General features: G+C 37.9%; 3 protein-coding genes across 3 annotated transcripts; all 3 read left to right on the top strand.

Moving 5' to 3' along the window:
* The first annotated feature begins 355 nt into the window (after positions 1-355).
* On the top strand, positions 356-5,865 carry gra (granulito). The gene is made up of 7 exons (XM_061718351.1): positions 356-439; positions 1,078-1,201; positions 1,673-1,722; positions 2,055-2,109; positions 3,073-3,179; positions 3,289-3,347; positions 5,480-5,865. The coding sequence occupies exons 1-7, from the start codon at positions 428-430 to the stop codon at positions 5,505-5,507; spliced, it is 435 nt and encodes a 144-aa protein (XP_061574335.1). The 5' UTR covers positions 356-427; the 3' UTR covers positions 5,508-5,865.
* Positions 5,866-8,101: 2,236 nt separating this feature from the next.
* upp1 (uridine phosphorylase 1) lies at positions 8,102-12,883 on the top strand. Its single transcript, XM_061716735.1, has 8 exons — positions 8,102-8,252; positions 8,500-8,544; positions 10,057-10,168; positions 10,389-10,547; positions 10,645-10,759; positions 11,468-11,677; positions 11,780-11,926; positions 12,025-12,883. Exons 2-8 carry the CDS (start codon positions 8,504-8,506, stop codon positions 12,174-12,176), a joined length of 936 nt encoding a protein of 311 aa, XP_061572719.1. The 5' UTR covers positions 8,102-8,252; positions 8,500-8,503; the 3' UTR covers positions 12,177-12,883.
* Positions 12,884-15,220: 2,337 nt separating this feature from the next.
* stmn2a (stathmin 2a) lies at positions 15,221-18,350 on the top strand. Its single transcript, XM_061716736.1, has 5 exons — positions 15,221-15,368; positions 17,105-17,200; positions 17,344-17,516; positions 17,614-17,805; positions 17,900-18,350. Exons 1-5 carry the CDS (start codon positions 15,350-15,352, stop codon positions 17,957-17,959), a joined length of 540 nt encoding a protein of 179 aa, XP_061572720.1. The 5' UTR covers positions 15,221-15,349; the 3' UTR covers positions 17,960-18,350.
* Positions 18,351-18,644: the final 294 nt, after the last annotated feature.

Genomic DNA, 18,644 nt, shown 5'->3' on the forward strand with positions numbered 1-18,644 from the left:
AATGGCTTATGGAAAGTAATGGAACGCCTACCAAATATTTTCCTTATTTTTCTCCAATCCAAATAATAAACAGGGTGTTATGTGTGTACAATAGATTAGATACTAGTCTGTGGTTTGGCGTTGAAATGTTCTGATGACTCACAAGCATTATCTGTTGTCACAATGTTAAAATAAAAGAAATAATAATGATATACAGACAGAACGTGTCTGTTTACTACTTGATACATTTTAAAAGATCACCTGAGGGATTTATGTACGGTATTCATTCTTTTTTGTTTAAACACATTTTTCTTGCTGTGGTCACAGAATAATCCTTACATTTGCAGGTTTTATTTTGAAAGTTGTAAACCGGAAATAGCGGCTTTACTTTCACGAGCACGCGTGACACCTCATAGGCGTAGACGGAAAACCACGCCAAAGCACTTTGATGGAGATAGAGGTAAATAAGTGTAGCCTTCCTTCATTTTAATGTGGCATTACCAAATATAGATCTATATTATTTCTCTTATTTTTTTATTAGTTCAGTGGTAAATACAGAGATGGTTTCAGGGAGTTTAAACGAGGCATCCCCTTACTCGTTTACTGTCATATTTTAAGCGCTAAATAAAATTAAACAAACAAAACTAACAAAAAACCTGACAATCGACGGTCTATTGAAGCAGTTGGTCTTAAACGTTCAACTAAACTGCTGATGGCAACGTTTACTGCTCATGCTGCACGTCCTGTGTGCAGATGCCGGCCGGGAAGAAAGGGGTTATATTTAAATAAAATTACGGTACCAATTTTTTAATTTCATTACTCAAGTAGAATAAGTAAAAAAACAAAAAAAAAGTTGTTTAAAGTTAATTACACCGAAGTCAGTTGAGAGTTAAGCTAATAGGCCAGTGACTGCTTTGGGCACTCCAGCTCTCAGACTGAAGGCTGATTTATGGTTCCGCGTTACATCAACGCAGAGCCTACGGCGTAGGGCACGCGGCGACGCGCAACGCACGTTGCGCGTTGCCGCGTACCCTACGGCGTAGGCTCTGCGTCGATTTAACGCAGACCTTAATTCAGGCTTGACTCGTTGTTTTGTAGCCTGTATTATTCGAGCCTCGCCGAGCACTGCTGGACCCCGTGGTTGACGCTAGAATGGAGATCTCAAGGAGACGCATGCTGAAGCACCTGGAGCCAGCCAGACCTCTGCGCCGCTGCAGCATGGGTATGTTCTCAGCAGCTTTTACACCTGGGCTTGAAGTGTGCAAATATTTACTGCAATATCTATTTAAATATTGTATCACTTTATTTACAGTTTCTCCCCCCAAGCTGTTGCTCTGATGAACTCTCACAATTAATAGTCTCGGAGAAATCAATACCAATAATAACAGTAATTTAATGGCACTATCACGTGCTGTAACAATGCACCTTCCTACAATGATCATGTCTGCCTCATTCTGCTGCACCTGCTGCACCTTTCACTTTTAAAAAAAATGTACATTTGTTATTTAGCTAACTCATACTGCTGCACCTTTCAGTTTTTTTATTGTATATATGTTAATAAGTGCCACATTCGTTTATTTACTGCTGGCTATTTTTTAAATCTGGGTACAGTGAGCGAAATTACCAGAGTCAAATTGCTTGTCGGGCAATGTTCAAACTTGGCCAATAAAATCTGGTTCTGATTCTGATTTAGAGCCACAATTCAATCACCCTGCCTGTGCTTGGACAGTGATGGATGAAGAGGTATGAAATCCTTAATAAGACACGTTATTTATTTCTGTCTACGGTATAGATTTTCAGATATCCCCCCCTTGCTTGCATCCTAATATAAGTATTCAGTTAATATTTACATTTATTTAGAAGAAGTCTGATAACTTAAATCGAAATTGTGGGTTTGTGATTTTTATTCAAAAAGAGTTCTTAAGTATTTTAATGCCACTTGTGCTTTTTTCATGATTAAAAGTGGCTTTCAGAAAAACTCCCCCCTTTAAATGTACTTATAATAATTATATCAACCCATAGCACAGTTGAATTAAAGAGATAGAGTTTTCATTCTATAATTTTGCACTTGACAGACAAATGTTGTAGAGAACTTCTACAAGACAGTCAACCTCCATCCTGAGAAGAAAGGTAAGACTGAAAAACATGGCGACTATTTAAAGTGGACATCGATTGGCCATTTCCAGCCATTTTTGTTTTATCTAGGGAACATCTGCAGTAGGTTTGTACCTATCACAACTCCAGTTTGTAATCACTTTAGGGCAATAAAGAAAAAGTATAGTGAATTCTACTTCCATTGACGAGATTGCGTTGTCGGAGGCGTTTTCTGATTGTTCGACTTTCTGGAGATTGAAGTGTACTCTGAATGGTTGTATTTCTTCAAGCTTTCCAAGAAAGGCAATGATACCACGTCAGCATGTACAGCTCTTGTTGCCGGTCAGGAATTTCTCAACAATGACTTGTGCAGAAATTCAGCCGTACACGTTCAAGCCAGAATCGGATCTGGAGTATGAGAGTTGTCAGGTAGAAAGCATACCAATGACAAAGATTTATTGCTGAAATCTGTGTTTGGAAAATATTATGTCATTAGACCAGATACAGATTTCTGCCAATGAATTGTGAAAAAAAAAAAAATGATTACAAGGCAGCTTGTATGAAGCAAAAGTGGAAGTAACAAAATAAAGTTGTGCTCCATATAGTTTATAAAATATGGATAAACTCTGTTTGTCTTTCATGCAAATATTGTGTGTGTGTGTGTGTGTGTGTGTGTGTGTGTGTGTGTGTGTGTGTGTGTGTGTGTGTGTGTGTGTGTGTGTGTGTGTGTGTGTGTGTGTGTGTGTGTGTGTGTGTGTGTGTGTGTTGAGCCTGCACTGACGTCTAAGGTAAGGATTCAGAGTTGCATGTCATTGGATGAGTCCAGACACAGAAAAGCATGCCATGTCCACTTTAGAAGGTATCCATTTCAGATTACCCAGAAGCTGGACGTCATTACTTCAGTGTTTTCATTTTAAGCAAGGACTTTATTACATTAGTAAAATGCTCCTTCTGCATTTTCCTGATTTTAAAATCTTGTTATTTTACTTTTATTTAAAGCAAGACTATCCTACACGAGGGACTTTTTAATTGGTCTGGCCAGCTGCTCTGAGGCCAAGAAGAAGCCGGAGTACCTGCCAGATCATCCCATTGTCCTATCTGAGGCTGTAGGTTGATTGTATATAACACAATTACATTTAATTTTTAATACTTGCTAATTGATCAAAATAACTGCTCTGTTTGAACCTACTAAAGCATTCGTATTAATCTTCACAGAGAGACCCCTGGCACCTAGGTCTGGGAGACACGAGGGACAATGGGGGAAAAGGAGACATGTGAGTACAGTGTTGTAAAACCTACTATGACTTTATCAAATCTACTGTTGAATCAAATGACATGGTGACACAAGGCCAACTCATTTGCAAACAAGTAATGATTACACAACCAAGATGTGAACAAAAGTCAGCCTGGAGACGTTCAATATTGCAGAAAAAAATCCCCAAATTTAAATTTCAAATATCAGGAATCACAGTTTTGCTGAAAGAGAGATCTTCCAAAGATTTTTCACACTGGATTCCCAACATTAGTGGAATCTGGTGTTTACCATTCGTTTAGTGTCCTCCAGTCATTCAGACATGTGTCTCTCATTTCCTTCATTGCTTCAGTCTGTTCACTACATCACAGGAGGTACACAGTTCTGTGAAAGTTCAAGTAGAGCAACGATAGGTGACTCGAGTGCGACTTCGATCCAAGTAACAATCTAAGTTGCACTCACAAGTGACTTGAGTCTCGATTTGACTTGACCTCGTGAACAATTTTTAGCACTTAATTTTTTCACCATGAACTCCTCTGTTTCATAATATCATTTTTTTTTTGTCATCTTTCCGTAAATTGACAATAGAGTTGTTCTGCTGCAAACATCTACTTCCTGCTCATGCTAACTAAGAAAAAGACCAGATAACATTATCATTGGCTACTGAAAGGTTATTGATTTCGTCCTCACCACAATGCATTTACTCATTACATTATGAGAGGGGCATTAATTAGATAATAGGGAGATGCTTTGAATTCCTTATATGATGTTCTCAGTGGACGGGATGACATGTATGAGGTGGTAGAATGCTCATTTCAACCATTAGAGACTTGAGATGTGTTTTTAGATTTACCACCTAAATGTTTGTGACATGACTCTTGCAGAATCAGATTAATGTCAACAGCTTTGTTGTGATTCCAGTACAATTAGTAGTAGTAGACAGGTAGTGCTGTTTGTCTTCAAAACCTGCCAGTTTTGGTTAGGATCAGGTATTTCAGGAAATTCTGGTTTTCTACATGTTATTCAACAGTTGGCTATAAAGAACAGTTTAACTTTTTATTCACACAGGTTTTCCAAGCACTTTTATTAGCAAGTATAGTCCTTAGCATGTTGAGAAAGACATATTTCGTGTCAACAAGGTTCACTGTCTCCATAGTTATCCCCGTGCTGACCACTGAGAACGTGAAAGCTATAGCTGCTGCTGCACCACCCAAACCACTGCTGCAGACATTCTGGAGATTTTTTTTTCCCCTCGTTCATTTTGGCTCAGCCTCTGTGGTTTGTGCATATTGCTATGCACAAGGTCTGTGTGATGTAAACGCAACCCGCCATGGTCTGCCAGGTTTCTGTGGTTGACTGCATAGAGCCCAAAAAATTACAACCGTGCAGAGTGAGTGTGACTGGTTTAAACGTCCTTTCAGCGAATAAAAAAAACACACAAATAAACAAAGGAACTTTTGGATGCTTATTTTGAGGGGAGACTTCACAGGATAATCACCCGTTATTCACACATTTACAATTTCCGGTCAACCAAGTGCATATACATGCAAGGTGTGCTAACAAAATTGACCTAAAAGGTACAGTGAAATGGCGTGTTTTGGAGAGACTGAAAACAAAAATCATGAAGGAAGCCGCACAAAAAACCCGAAAAATCATAGTTTCAAGGTTCTTGTTGCCCTTCCGAAAAGCAGAACATATACCAAATTGAGGTTCATGGCTGGCTGCGAAGATGTGAAATGTGGTTTGGACGTGTAAATGGAATAATAGAAACATAAATGTAGAGCGTATGCCGCCAAGAACTGTTACTAAAACCCAGCATGTTCAGTTGCCATCAGAGTAATGGAAAGCAGTACATGTCTGAATGGGGCCAACAACTGCAGCCTTCATGAGAAGTGTTAAGTGATAGTTGTTGTCGTCACATCTACTGTGTTCTCAGCGTCCCCACTGCCCTGGCAAAACTTGTATTATATAACATATATTATTGCTATTATCAGATCATTCCTATCAACCATGTTAGGGTTTTATGTATCCTAAATGAAGTAAAAACATAATAATAAAAAAGATAAATAAATACTTTGTTGCCATGATAGAGGGCACTCACCTAGATTTATGTTTGTCAACTTTTTCCCCCCCCCCCTTTTTTTTTTTTTTTAGGGTGGCAGAAGGATCTCACTCACCCTGAGAAATTTCTACAGGTCTTTGTTTACTACAAGGAGTGTATCAGATTGTGTTGTTTGCTTTCTTTCTTTCTCTTTATTTAATTTACCTTTATTACACTTTACTTTGAATGTTTGCATGACTTGATTTAATATTTGCTTTTTGCCAGCATTTTTTAATGTTTTAAACATATTTTGTACAGTGTAGAAAAAAAATGCTCTAAACAAGAAGTGCCATAATTGTATTTATTGTTGATGGAAATTGGAGTGAATATTAGATTTGAAACAAGTCGAGCACAAATAATTGACATTGTTGCTGTGTTTGTACTGATATACAAATATAATATATTTGTATACATATTGACAATAAAAAGATGAAAGTGCTTCAGCAGTGATGGGTCAAGTGTCGTTTTTCCCGTTTTATACAAAAGGCTGTCAAAAATGATACACATTGTCTTATTTTGTCAAATTACTATCAACATAAATGAATTAAATAATCATTACCTCCTTGTAACAATTGTCCATTTATTCACCTTGAGGCAAATAATGTATTTAATTTTGAGGCTATTTTATAAACAAAATCCAATGACCAGCTATGACAGTTTTGAAAATATATTGTTATAAATAATATCTTATTTTAATACTAATGAGTTTGGGAAAAATGATCATTGGTACCATCAGAATATAGAAGAATTCCATTTTTTATCTTTATTTTAATGAACTTTCATGTGTGAAGGTGACAATATTGGTGGGGTTTCCCAATAGTACAGTCTGCAGTGTGGGCTTTGGCTTCCAGTTAAGCTTATTAGTCCGTGGGCCAGAGCCCAAGATTTCACTTGTCAGTACCACTCAAGGTGACAAAACTTGCTTATGATTTTTTTGAATATCCATGCCTGTAGATGATATTCTGGTATAACCCTTCCTGAGTGACAGATGTATCATAGTTTGAGTGACATTATGTGATGAGTCTGTACTTGGTTAACCTTCTTAACATTATCTTACCGGTAAGTACACACAGAACTTGATAGCCCAACTCTTATCAGATCTTGACATATTCCCATTAATAACGATGTTAATTTTGTTTACAATGTTGTTATGTTTATTATAATGTTTATAAAACTAAGCTGGTTCCTTATCTCATTGTGGTGTCCTTTATGTCCTGTATTTGCATGATAAAGACCAGTTTGTGGCTGTTATAGTTTCATAGGAGCCTAATGATGCTCTTCTAGTTTAAGGCTCACAATGACCTGTAACAATGATATAGTATGGGGTATATTATACATTTCCTGAATCCTTATGGTCCTGTGAGTATTCCAGTTTTTGTATTTTGTGTCTCTGTTGTTCCTAGATGACACAGGGATAAAAGATAGTATATCATTTAGGCGATAATTGTGTAAAAATGTGTGTTTATAGTTTAAAGAGCTGCAGTGACCTCTATGTTGGTCCGAAAGATTCACGTCTTAGCTTGAATGAATGCTTAAATGGTCCCCTTTAAAATGATACCAAAGACAATATTGTGAAACATTGACAGATATCCTGTACATGAGTAGACATGCACCAGAATCTAAAACGTAATTTTCTGAAGGGGGTGGGTAACTTCATGAGCTGATAACTATGATACAGCTGCCACTCAGGAAGGGTTATCATACCAGAATATCATCTACAGACAGTACTGGAGTTGAGGGGGGATGAGGGGGGATGGCATCCCCCCTGAAATAAAAACGGTAAAAAATCATCCCCCTGTAAAACTGCCACCCCCCCTTTCCATCCTTTATGTCATTTCATCAATGATTTTGGTATTACTGCTATTTCAACATTTAGAGTCATCACCAGAAAAATAACTTATTTGACAATTTTCACCGGTTTCAAGTCCATTTTCACTTGAAATAAGTAGGAAAAATCTGCCAATGGGACAAGATTTATCTTCTCATTACAAGCAATAAAATCTTGTTCCACATGCAGATTTTTCTACTTATTTTAAGTGAAAATCTACTTGAAACAGGTGAAAATTGTTGTTTTTTCCAGTGATGAGTCTTGTTTTAAGTGTAATGAGATTTTTTTTACTAAAATGAGACATTTTAACTAGAAATAAGACAAATATTCTTGTTAAGATTTTGAGTTTTTGCAGTGATCCATTTTACTTATCCTGTAGAACAGAATCATATTGATAAGTTCAGAAAACTTTTTTATTTTTGTGTTTGGATGTATTTGATGTAAGCCCAGTGGATATTTAAAGCTTACAGAAGGCTGCATTTATCTGCTGCTATGTCATTCCTGCAGTATTTCTGCAGGTGTTTTGGTCACTGCTATTATTTGTAATATATATTATATTATTTGTAATCAGCACAAATTATCTGTCCCCATATGATAAAATCCACCATCCCGCCTGATTTTTTTTTTTTTTACAACTCGAGTACTGTCTACAGACATGGATATGTTCAAAAATTATAAGCACGTTTTGTCACCTTGAGTGGTACTGATATCTGCTCTGGCCCATGGACTATATTGCATGTCTGCAGTAAAGTCTACGTGACAGGAACCCAGTTTTCTCCGTCCAATGGCTTGCCATAATGGGCGGACTACTACGGCCGTGACGCTCCAATGACGCGCCGCCTCTTGTGTTACGGTGTCTACGTCAGACGCTCAGAGCGAAACTAATTTGTCAAACCAGATGAAACGACAGCGAAAGAAAACCTTTGAAGGAAAAGCATTTACTGGTAGCTGTTCTTAGTTTTTGTTATAGTCTCCGGCTGCTCCGTTATATTTTAAAGGTAAATATAAAGTTGATTTTCTTTGGGCTACGTGCGCGCGATATCTTCTCTATATGGAGGTAGAGGTTAAATGGGAATATCTGTTAATTGTGCAACCTTTCCAGCAGCGTTTTGTCGGGAGCTGACTGGTAGTCATACACACTGATAATAATATCTCTGTATCTGCGGTGGTAGCAGCAGGTGTTTTTAAATTCAGTTTTCCATCTATTCATTGAATAACATTGGTGGGAAACGGCTCTTCTTTCAGGAAGATGGATCCGAGCGACGACACGCAAAGCGCACCGTACAGCAGGTGAGTAGTACTGAACAAGATAATAACTAACATATTCATTTATTCTTATTGCTTTACTGCGGTTTATAAGGCAAAGTAAATGGAGCTACTGTGTGGTGGACAAAATAAAAGGACGTTGACCTTTTTCCTGAAAGCATGGACGGAAATGTTTTCTTTGTGGTTCGCAACATCCGCCTATTACACACTATCCAGATGCAACACCGATAAGTTATAATCTTCAAAGTATTCAATAAATACAAAAATGAAGATAAATACAACAATATATAGAAGAGAAATGGTATACAATTGTCGGACACTATATCTTATGTGTACACAGTGTTCCTCTTCTATATTTTATTGTATTTATTTCGTATATTATTTTACTACTTTTAGATTTCCTTCACTTGAGTTTCACCACCAGAGATACTTAACCGGGTTTCATTGTGATATTGTTCTTAACAATGTTTTACAATGACAATAAAAGTCTGTTCTATTCTATTAAATATTAAAAAGTAACCTGAACCTACATTTGCGTATTTACTGAGGTTTCCTTTATGACCAGACCTTTAGTCATGTAGCCTGTACATAATAAAATGTATTGTTTATTATTTGTTGTGTAATATTTGGGTTATAGTCTAACATCACCCTACAGGACCTGTCCCTCAGCGTGAGTAGTTTGAAATAAAATGATGGGCAGCCTTTAATATCAAATTTCCAATTCTTGCTTTTATACTTCTGATTGGATAATACAATACATCACATTTTAAATTATATGAGTAAATGAATTAAGCAAGTTCCCACCATATTTTAAATACTCTTGTTGCCTAAATAGATAATAGTTTCTTTTCACATCGGAGTTATCACAATATTGTACAGATTAAGAAAGGCATATATCCCCAAAATCAGGTTATCCTTCATTTTCTTTACGGTCACTCTGGAATCAGATATGGTGAGGTGCTGTCACACAGCAGCGTGCTAAAACTCCCATCTCCATCTATTGCTACAATGTTGCACGAGCTAATAAAGCTCCTCCATCACGCACATTGCACAGATGTTACAATTATACGCATTGGAACATCAGGGTGAATAAGTAAGATCGTCAGAAAGAATGAGTTTGCTCAACCAGCTGAATACTAATATACCTAAAATGGTCTATTGCAGAAGATGTGATTAAACAAAGCAGTGTTGAAGGTGGCGTTAACAAGTTTGCTTAAGTATTGGTAGGGAGAGGTCTGCCAATCCAAATTTTTAGTAGGAACATGTCTCTACATTCCAAACCTAAATCTACACCCCTGTGACTGGTTGGGTAAAAAAGCAGTAAGAGAAAGATGTGTTTTGGATTATTGAAATAAGCCAGTGTTAATTCCTCTAAATTACTGCCTGGAAAATTAGTTTGGTCAGTCGAGGGGCAGTAATACACTAATGAGGGGCAGTAATACACTAATGAGGGGCAGTAATATACTGTTATATCAGTTTAGTCTGATTTCCAGATTGAAATCTCTTTTTAATGTTCTCCCTTTCCCCCTATTTTAGCCCTGTTTGTGTGCACAACCCACATCTGGATTCACTCAAGGATGACATCCTCTACCACTTCAGTCTAGGAACTAGAACTCATAACCTGCCTGCGATGTTCGGTGATGTCAAAGTAATGGATTTGAATACATTTGCTCAGAAAATAGCAGATTACATAACTGCCATGACTGTACTGATGTACTGTACTGATGGCAGCGGTAGAATATTTTCACAGTGCATTATCTGTACTTGTTTCACAGAATACAGTATTACACAATTATTATCAGTTAAAATGATTAGTAAAGTAATGAAATAGTGTTTTATTTGCAAATGTGCTGCTTGTGTTATTGTAGTTTGTGTGTGTTGGAGGCAGTGCCTGGAGAATGAAATCCTTCATTGAGTACATAGCTGCTGAGCTCAAAATGGAAGACCCCAAAGCAGATTATCCCAACATATGTGCTGGAACAGATCGTTACGCAATGTACAAAATCGGACCTGTCCTTTCTGTCAGTGTATGTAAGAACAGATTTCCTTTTATTTTTTCTATTTTTGATTGGTTGTCTTAAAAGACTATCTTGATTGTTTATTTTTCCCTTCTTTTTTTTACAGCATGGGATGGGAATTCCATCTATTGCTATAATGTTGCACGAGCTAATAAAGCTCCTCCATCACGCACATTGCACAGATGTAACAATTATACGCATTGGAACATCAGGGGGAGTGGGTAAGATCATTTATTTATCAATAATATCAACAGAGGCAAGAAAAAAAAGGCCCTGAACCCTTTGGCATGATTTGCTTTTCAGCATGGATGCATGCTGGGTGTTCTTCCCAAATAAGTCAGCCTTAGTTTACTTCCTCAAAGACAGTTCAGTAAACACAGCAAAGTGGTGTTTGTGCTTAAGGGACTCATGTGATTAAAATAGTCTGATGAGTGGGAGGGCAGGATGAATGTGATAAAAAGTGGGAGTGGGGAGTTTTAAGTGGCATGAGAATTAGCTGCACAGTAATTCCAGATTGTTACCTTCTGTTGCCTCTTTCACTTTCCTCTAAAGCTCATGATTATAACATTTAAACACAGGTAATACCTCAAAATGGCTTTTGTCAGTATAAATGTATGTTTTTGGAAATTAAAAGGACATCATGGGGTCATTTACTAATAGGGCTTGTGGTCGAATAAATGACATGCAACAGAAAAGGTCTGATAAAGAGCTTTATTTTAAAACATTTTAAAAGGATATATTACTTTTTTTTAAATGCACAAATGTTTACATTGTTCTAAATAATACGTCAATTGTTGGTTATATACACCTCCAGCATACGTAAATTAATGTTATAAAGACTTGATTATAGCATCTCTCTCTATTGTGGTGGTATGTATATCTAAAACACAATCTATGAGCGGATCTTTTTCGCTGTTTTCATTTTTCAGGGCTTGAACCTGGCACTGTTGTTGTTACCAAGCAGTCAGTGGATGCAACTTTTCAGCCCAAGTTTGAGCAGATGATCTTGGGGAAGATGGTGGTGCGCAACACTGATCTGGACGAGGGCCTGGCCGAGGAGCTGCTGCAGTGCAGCAAAGAGCTGAACCAGTTTAAGACGGTCATAGGCAACACCATGTGCACACTGGATTTCTATGAAGGTACAAGTTCAGTACGAGGTACTGATGCGATCTGCATTTTGTTTGCAGACATTCACAGTCTCCCACCTTGTCTCTGTCTCCGCCCTCTAATTCATCACTCAGGGCAGGCCCGTCTGGATGGTGCTTTCTGCTCCTACACTGAGAAGGACAAACAGGAGTACCTGATTAAAGCCAGAGAAGCAGGAGTCTGCAACATTGAAATGGAATCATCAGTTTTTGCTGCGATGTGCAAACTCAGTGGTTTGAGAGGTAAGAAATCAAAACACAAGCATTAGAATTTCAGTGTTTCTAAGCAGAATTTTATTTTGCCATCTCTGAATTTCTAACCTTCTTGTCCCTATGTGCAGCTGCCGTTGTTTGTGTAACGTTACTGAATCGACTCAAGGGAGATCAGATGACCAGCTCTCATGAAGTTCTTCAAGCTTACCAACAACATCCTCAGATTTTAGTCAGTTACTACATCAAGAAACATTTGAAGGCCAAAGTAGAACGCAACTAAGTGCAATTTTACCATTTGTATGCACATTCATCATGTTCACTTGAAAACTATTAAGCGCTGATTCATAGCGTATTAAAACAGCTTTAAGCTCTTTTTGTTAAAATTCTTCGTTGCAGTAATCTTGAATATATTTTAATGTTACTACTTCCAATAGTTATTTCAGATCACAAATCTTTTATATATGTATCAATGCTAATTTAGTTGATTTATTTCACCATCATGGCAGATGAGTATGCACTTTGGACTTTTTTACTCTTTTTTTTTTTTTTTTTTTACTTTTCATTGAACATAATGTAACTGAACAATAATTGTAATATAGCAGCGCATTGTCATTAAAATGTGTGACTTAAGGGAACTGGGTTTTTTTTTTAAATGTTAAATACTTTGAATTTCACACGTGCTTTAACAGTATCTCGACTGGCTGGAATGGTTGAAAAACTTTTTGTGTGTGTCAGTGCTCACAGAGTGGTACTGATACTGACCACATGTTGTCACCTCCATGTTGTTGGATAACTCAAAAAAAGTATGTCATCAGGATTATTTTTATGTTCAGAATGTAAGTTGTTCTTTAAAAACAGATTGTCACTGTATTTGTTTTTTTATTTTGCCTTTTACATTGAGAACATTACAACTGCAGAAAAATATGCAAATATTGGCCACATATTTATTTGCATATATTCAACTGATGAATAAATCCTTATACTGTCTTACTGTGTTGTGTTCTTGTTCACTAAAGTAGAGGAACATGTACAGATGATCATTTTCCGTGCATTAAGCATTCAGACACATGTATGATGCAGGAGGTTTCTTCTGAACGTTTGTATTAATACATATTTAAGAAGCCCTGGTTCCTGAATGATACTCCTGCATGATGTAACACATTCACTTGTTACGTCAGTATGTTTACATCATTCACCAATGTTAACCTTTACCTAAAGACGAGCGAGCTTGGGTAATTTAAATGTTTTTGCACATAATCAGTAATGTTTCTAGGATTTAAGACGTCACTAAATTTAAATGCTATACAAACTAAAATCTGTGGAAATTCAAGCATTACTTTACTTTGCCATTTTCTAAGTAACAACGCTTGCTTTTACTGGCCAGTGCTGATGTTATTCAGATTTTCAAAGGATTTCAAAGTACTGCTGCTTTTTGAATTACTGAAAGGGTAGTAAACAAGATATCTGTTTGACAAGTTTCAACAACCTGTGAGATTTGTTATCCACAGCTACGAACCAAACACAGTGAAACAGCGAAGATGTGAAATAAGCCCCCAGAAAACATTTGAGATCCTGATTATGACACATAACTGTTTTCAGCATGCTTTTTCCACAAAACAGACTTTTTATTTACTTTTTAAAGGGGTGTAGTGCTAGCACCTAAAGGATTTGCTTTTTGTTTAAATGCTTCATTTGTACATGTTCTTTTATTAATTCATTAATGGTTGACAAAAATCCCCAAATGGTTAACTGAGGTTAAGTAGAAACCTGGAGTGTGCTGAAGAAACGTATGTGCTACAACCTTTTTAAAACTTAGTTTCAAGTCAGTATGTAGCAACACGTAAGTATGGAGTCAAGCCAATTTTCTTTGCATTTAACTAATTTCTTTTTGCTTATTTATTTTTTCCTCAAACTTTATATATACTTACATTATATTATACATTATAATCTCACTTCATAGGGTTGTATGTATTGCATAGCCCTCTTAATTACACATAGGTATTACTTGTGCTATTTAAACAAACTTGACTTAGCCTTCATTCAGTTGACATATGAATAGAAAACGTATTTTTCTGTGCTTGAGCACATTTATTTAGATTTGTGAAGTCAACAATAAGTGAAATAGTACTCAAACACAGCCCAACCTGGTTATTTGGGTAGTTCTGGACAACCTAAGTCTAAAAATATGTCATTCAGAGAGCTGTTCAGTTTGCAGGTTTGTGTTATCATCTCAGATCAGAACAGATTTGTCCAGCCTCCACATAGCTATTTATTTACACCCAGCTAGCATGCAGCATTTTGCTCTGGATCCCTGTCACAATTTGACTCAAGCATGAGAAAATTGCTCCAAGACTTCAGCAGAACGTATATAGTCCATGGGCCAGAGCCCAAAATTTCACTTGTCAGTACCACTTAAGGTAACAAAATTTACTTATGATTATTGAAAAGATCCATGTCTATAGATGATATTCTGGTATGATAACCCTTCCTGAGTGGCAGCTGTATCAGAGTTATCAGCTCATGAAGTTACCCACCCCCTTCAGAAAATTACATTTTGGATGATGGTGCATATCCTGGTTTAGACTCATGTACAGGATATCTGGCAATGTATTAGCATTCATTCAAGCTAAGATGTGAATCTTTCTGACCAACATAGAGGTCACTGCAGCTCTTTAAACTATAAACAACACACATTTTTACACAATTTCCACCTAAAAGATATACTATCTTTTATCCCTGTGTCATCTAGGAACAAGAGAGACACAAAATACAAAAACTGGAATACTCACAGGAGCATAAGGATCCAGGAAATGTATCACATCTTAGCTTGAATGAATGCTTCAAAGGTCCCCTTTAAAATGATACCAAAGACAATATTGTGAAACATTGCCAGATATCCTGTACATGAGTCTAAACCAGGATATGCACCATCATCCAAAATGTAATTTTCTGAAGGGGATGGGTAACTTCATGAGCTGATAACTCTGATACAGCTGCCACTCAGAAATGGCTATCATACCAAAATATAATCTATAGACATAGATATTTTCAAAAATTATAAGCAAGTTTTGTCACCTTGAGTGGTACTGATATCTGGTCTGGCCCATGGACTAATAAGCTTCAGAAGAAAACAAAGCCCCTAACATAATATCCTACATAACCAGTTCCGTTATGGGCCTAGATTTTCATGAACTCAGATCAAAGGATGTCTGGGCAGTTGTGCAGCGTGTGTTATTTTAGTTGTAGGTCGGCTATAATGTATAGAGGCGGATGCTCGTGGCCGCTGTGCGCGTCACAGGACAGAGGAGGGTCTGCTGGCGCGCCCCCGTGCGCGCTCCCGTGCTGTCTGCTACCCGGTCCGAGCCCGGTCTGTTCGCTGACTCAGTGCCTTAAGCAGCATCACCGCTCATCAGAACAGACACACAGCATCCTCTGCGAAGAGACACACCAGCCATGGCCAAAACAGCAACCGGTAAGCATGTTGGCATTGTTTGTTGGTTTTGTTTTTTAATTCCCTATTTGAATGGATGGAAGAATGTATTGAAGAAATGATGCTGAAGAGACAGGTGCGTCCTTTCTTTGCCGGTGTCGGCCCAGTGTCGTAGCTTGTGACGGCTGGTGGCCATCATCCTGAAATGGTTCCATGGGGTTGGGAGGAATTTTTCTCTTTTAAAGGATTATAAAAAATACAATAAAATAAAAACAGTCATCATCCCCGCTATTGTTTTTCTATATCCATCGATTGTGAGTCTATGATCTCAGCGCAAGAGTCTGTAAATCATAGCAAGAAAGGCTCACAAGACCAGCATCATCTGTCGGTGGGTTACTAAAATGTCTCCCTTATTATCTTCATCATTTGATTTGCTCTTATATCAAGTAGGATGTTTAAATAGCACGGATTGCCACTGTAGAGATCTTTGTTCACAATGCTGCACCTGCGGTTCATGCTACAGTGGCCCCAACATGCAGCATAATGCAGACGGACCCCACCCAAAATGCTGGGCTGACGATCATTCAACCGACAGCAGATCTGCCAGCGCTTTATACCTCCGATTTCTACATTTCTTTGCTGTGATCAAACCTGAAGATGCGTAGCTATTTTTTGTTTTTGATTTTTTTTTATATTTGATCTTTTTTAACTCAAATGTGATGAGGTTTGTTCCATTGGTTAAATTTGCAGACTCCCTCTTTTATTCATGCCTGTAGCTTTTTTTATTTCCTACTTGCTCAAGATGCATCTCCAGCTGTGGCAGGTCTTTCTGGGGAAAAAAGGCATTATTTGGCTGTGCACAAAAAGGCTGCAATTCATGCATTTGACTCCAAAATATTCATTTTCCACAGCTGTTGAATAATAACAAAATACGAATGCTTCCTACATTAGCAATTTTTGTAGGCCACGCATTTAAAATAATTTTTTAATGGCTTTGTTTACACATCTTGAGACATGTCCCTTGTGTAAGGGCTTTTTTAACATAATGATGTGCTGACTGATTTCTTCATAGATGTGTGCGTTGTCTGGGGTGTGTTAGACAAGTGCAAGGTGGGAGGCAGGCCAGCCCTGCAGCAAGGGGGCCGCTTCACATGCTGGCCTTTGCAGCAGAAGCAGCACTGCCAATTTGTAGTCCTCACTGAGGAGCCAGGTGGGCACTTTGCAGACAAGATTAAAGCTTGTCCAAAGAAGCAGCAAGAACATATGAGGTCCACATCATTAATTAGTTGTTTATTTTACAACTCCGAAAACACAATAACACTGAAATGCTGATAAATAAGAGGGAGTCTTATTATTGTGACCCTGCAGGACAAAGTTGCAACAGGAAATTGAATATGTTGAAGGGTGGGCCTGTTTATCATGCAGCTCATCGGATTCAAAGTGCTGGATGATGCTGCTTTGTTTGTTCCTTTTCATTTCTTTTACTTCTTTTTGCTTTATCAATTAAACAGTTATGTTATTTTCTCTTATAAAATCTGGATTTGAACATCATTCATTAGAATGCATAATCCACAGATTACGACACAACACAACTCACTCACCAAATATTTTGGCCTTTCACTCATGCAATAGGGATATACTGAGACACTTTTCTTTTCATTTTGTACATTTTATGCATTTGCTTGTGGGTTAAGGAAACCTATTTGGTGTTGTTATGCCATGAGTAAGACTGAAAGACGGAGACACTCATCTGTATTTTTGTTTCTCTACACCCACAGCATACAAAGAGAAGATGAAGGAGCTGTCCGTCCTCTCCCTCATCTGCTCCTGCTTCTACCCAGAAACTCGTAACAAGCTTGTCTGTGAGTTTGAAGGTATGGATGAGCTCAAATATTTATTCACTCCCTTTTTTCACTTAATCACTCCCCTAACCTCCCTAAGTAGAGGCATTATTTATTAATGGACATGTTATTGGACATTGATTTTTGCTCGCATCATCACTGTGATTGGTTTACAGACATGGAGGTGAAACCTATAAACAAGCGGGCCTCGGGACAAGCCTTTGAGGTGATACTCAAGCCTCTGTCTCCAGTGTCAGACGTAGCCCACAACCTCCCCTCACCCCCAAAGAGGGATATCTCCTTGGATGATATTGAGAAGAAACTAGAGGCTGCTGAAGAGCGAAGGAAGGTGACTATTTCCTATGTTTTAAGTGGCTTTGGGCGGTTAGAATGGAAACTGTTGACAATGAATGACGAAATGGAATTTATTTTTCTTCCATATTTAGATCCAAGAGGCTCAGGTGCTGAGGGCTTTGGCAGAAAAGCGAGAGCACGAGAGGGACGTGCTGCTAAAGGCAATGGAGGAGAACAGCAACTTTAGCAAGTTGGCTGAGGAGAAGCTCCAGAGTAAGATGGAGCAGATTAAGGAGAACCGCGAAGCCCACCTGGCAGCCCTGATCGAGCGCCTACAGGAGAAGGTGAGTGCTACACAAATGTCTGCTCCAGCTAGCATGTGCCTGCGAGAGGGCCGAGCACAGTCCTGAAAGTTAACCCTGGTGTTGTTGTTTTTAGGAGAAGCGTGCCGCTGTGGTGCGCAGGAACAAAGAGCTGAGGGAAGAGCTGGAAGCATGAGCCTTGCACAAGTCCTGAGTTCCACGGTCCCTCCATCCATCCTTGCCATCCTCTCAGTCTCTCCGAAACAGACACTCTACCCCGAGGCCTAGAGGCTCAAGGACTCCACCACCACATGACCGCACACTTTCTCACCAGTACTCACCACTATCAGTATTATCAGTGAAACAAATTTCAATAACACTCCTTTTGAAAATTGAATGGATTTGTTGAGTTTAGAGAATGTACGAATATGGCTTTTATTTTGTAAATACTATCTTTCTATCTATCTATCTATCTATCTATCTATCTATCTATCTATCTATCTATCTATCTATCTATCTATCTATCTATCTATCTATCTATCTATCTATCTATCTATCTATCTATCTATCTATCTATCTATCTATCTATCTATCTATCTATCTATCTATCTATCTATCTATCTATCTATCTATCTATCTATCTATCTATCTATCTATCTATCTATCTATCTATCTATCTATCTATCTATCTATCTATCTATCTATCTATCTATCTATCTATCTATCTATCTATCTATCATTTCAAACATTCTGTTTGTTTTTGTTTTATTGTTTCAGTTCATGAAATTCGACTCCACAACCATTTTCTTGTGAAAGGCCTCTGTGCTGGGAGTTGGCAGGTAGACGGACATTTTGCATTGTTTCTTGACGACGTTATGATA

This window comes from Cololabis saira, chromosome 3 (genome assembly GCF_033807715.1).
Source record: "Cololabis saira isolate AMF1-May2022 chromosome 3, fColSai1.1, whole genome shotgun sequence".
Classification (NCBI taxonomy): Eukaryota; Metazoa; Chordata; class Actinopteri; order Beloniformes; family Belonidae; genus Cololabis; species Cololabis saira.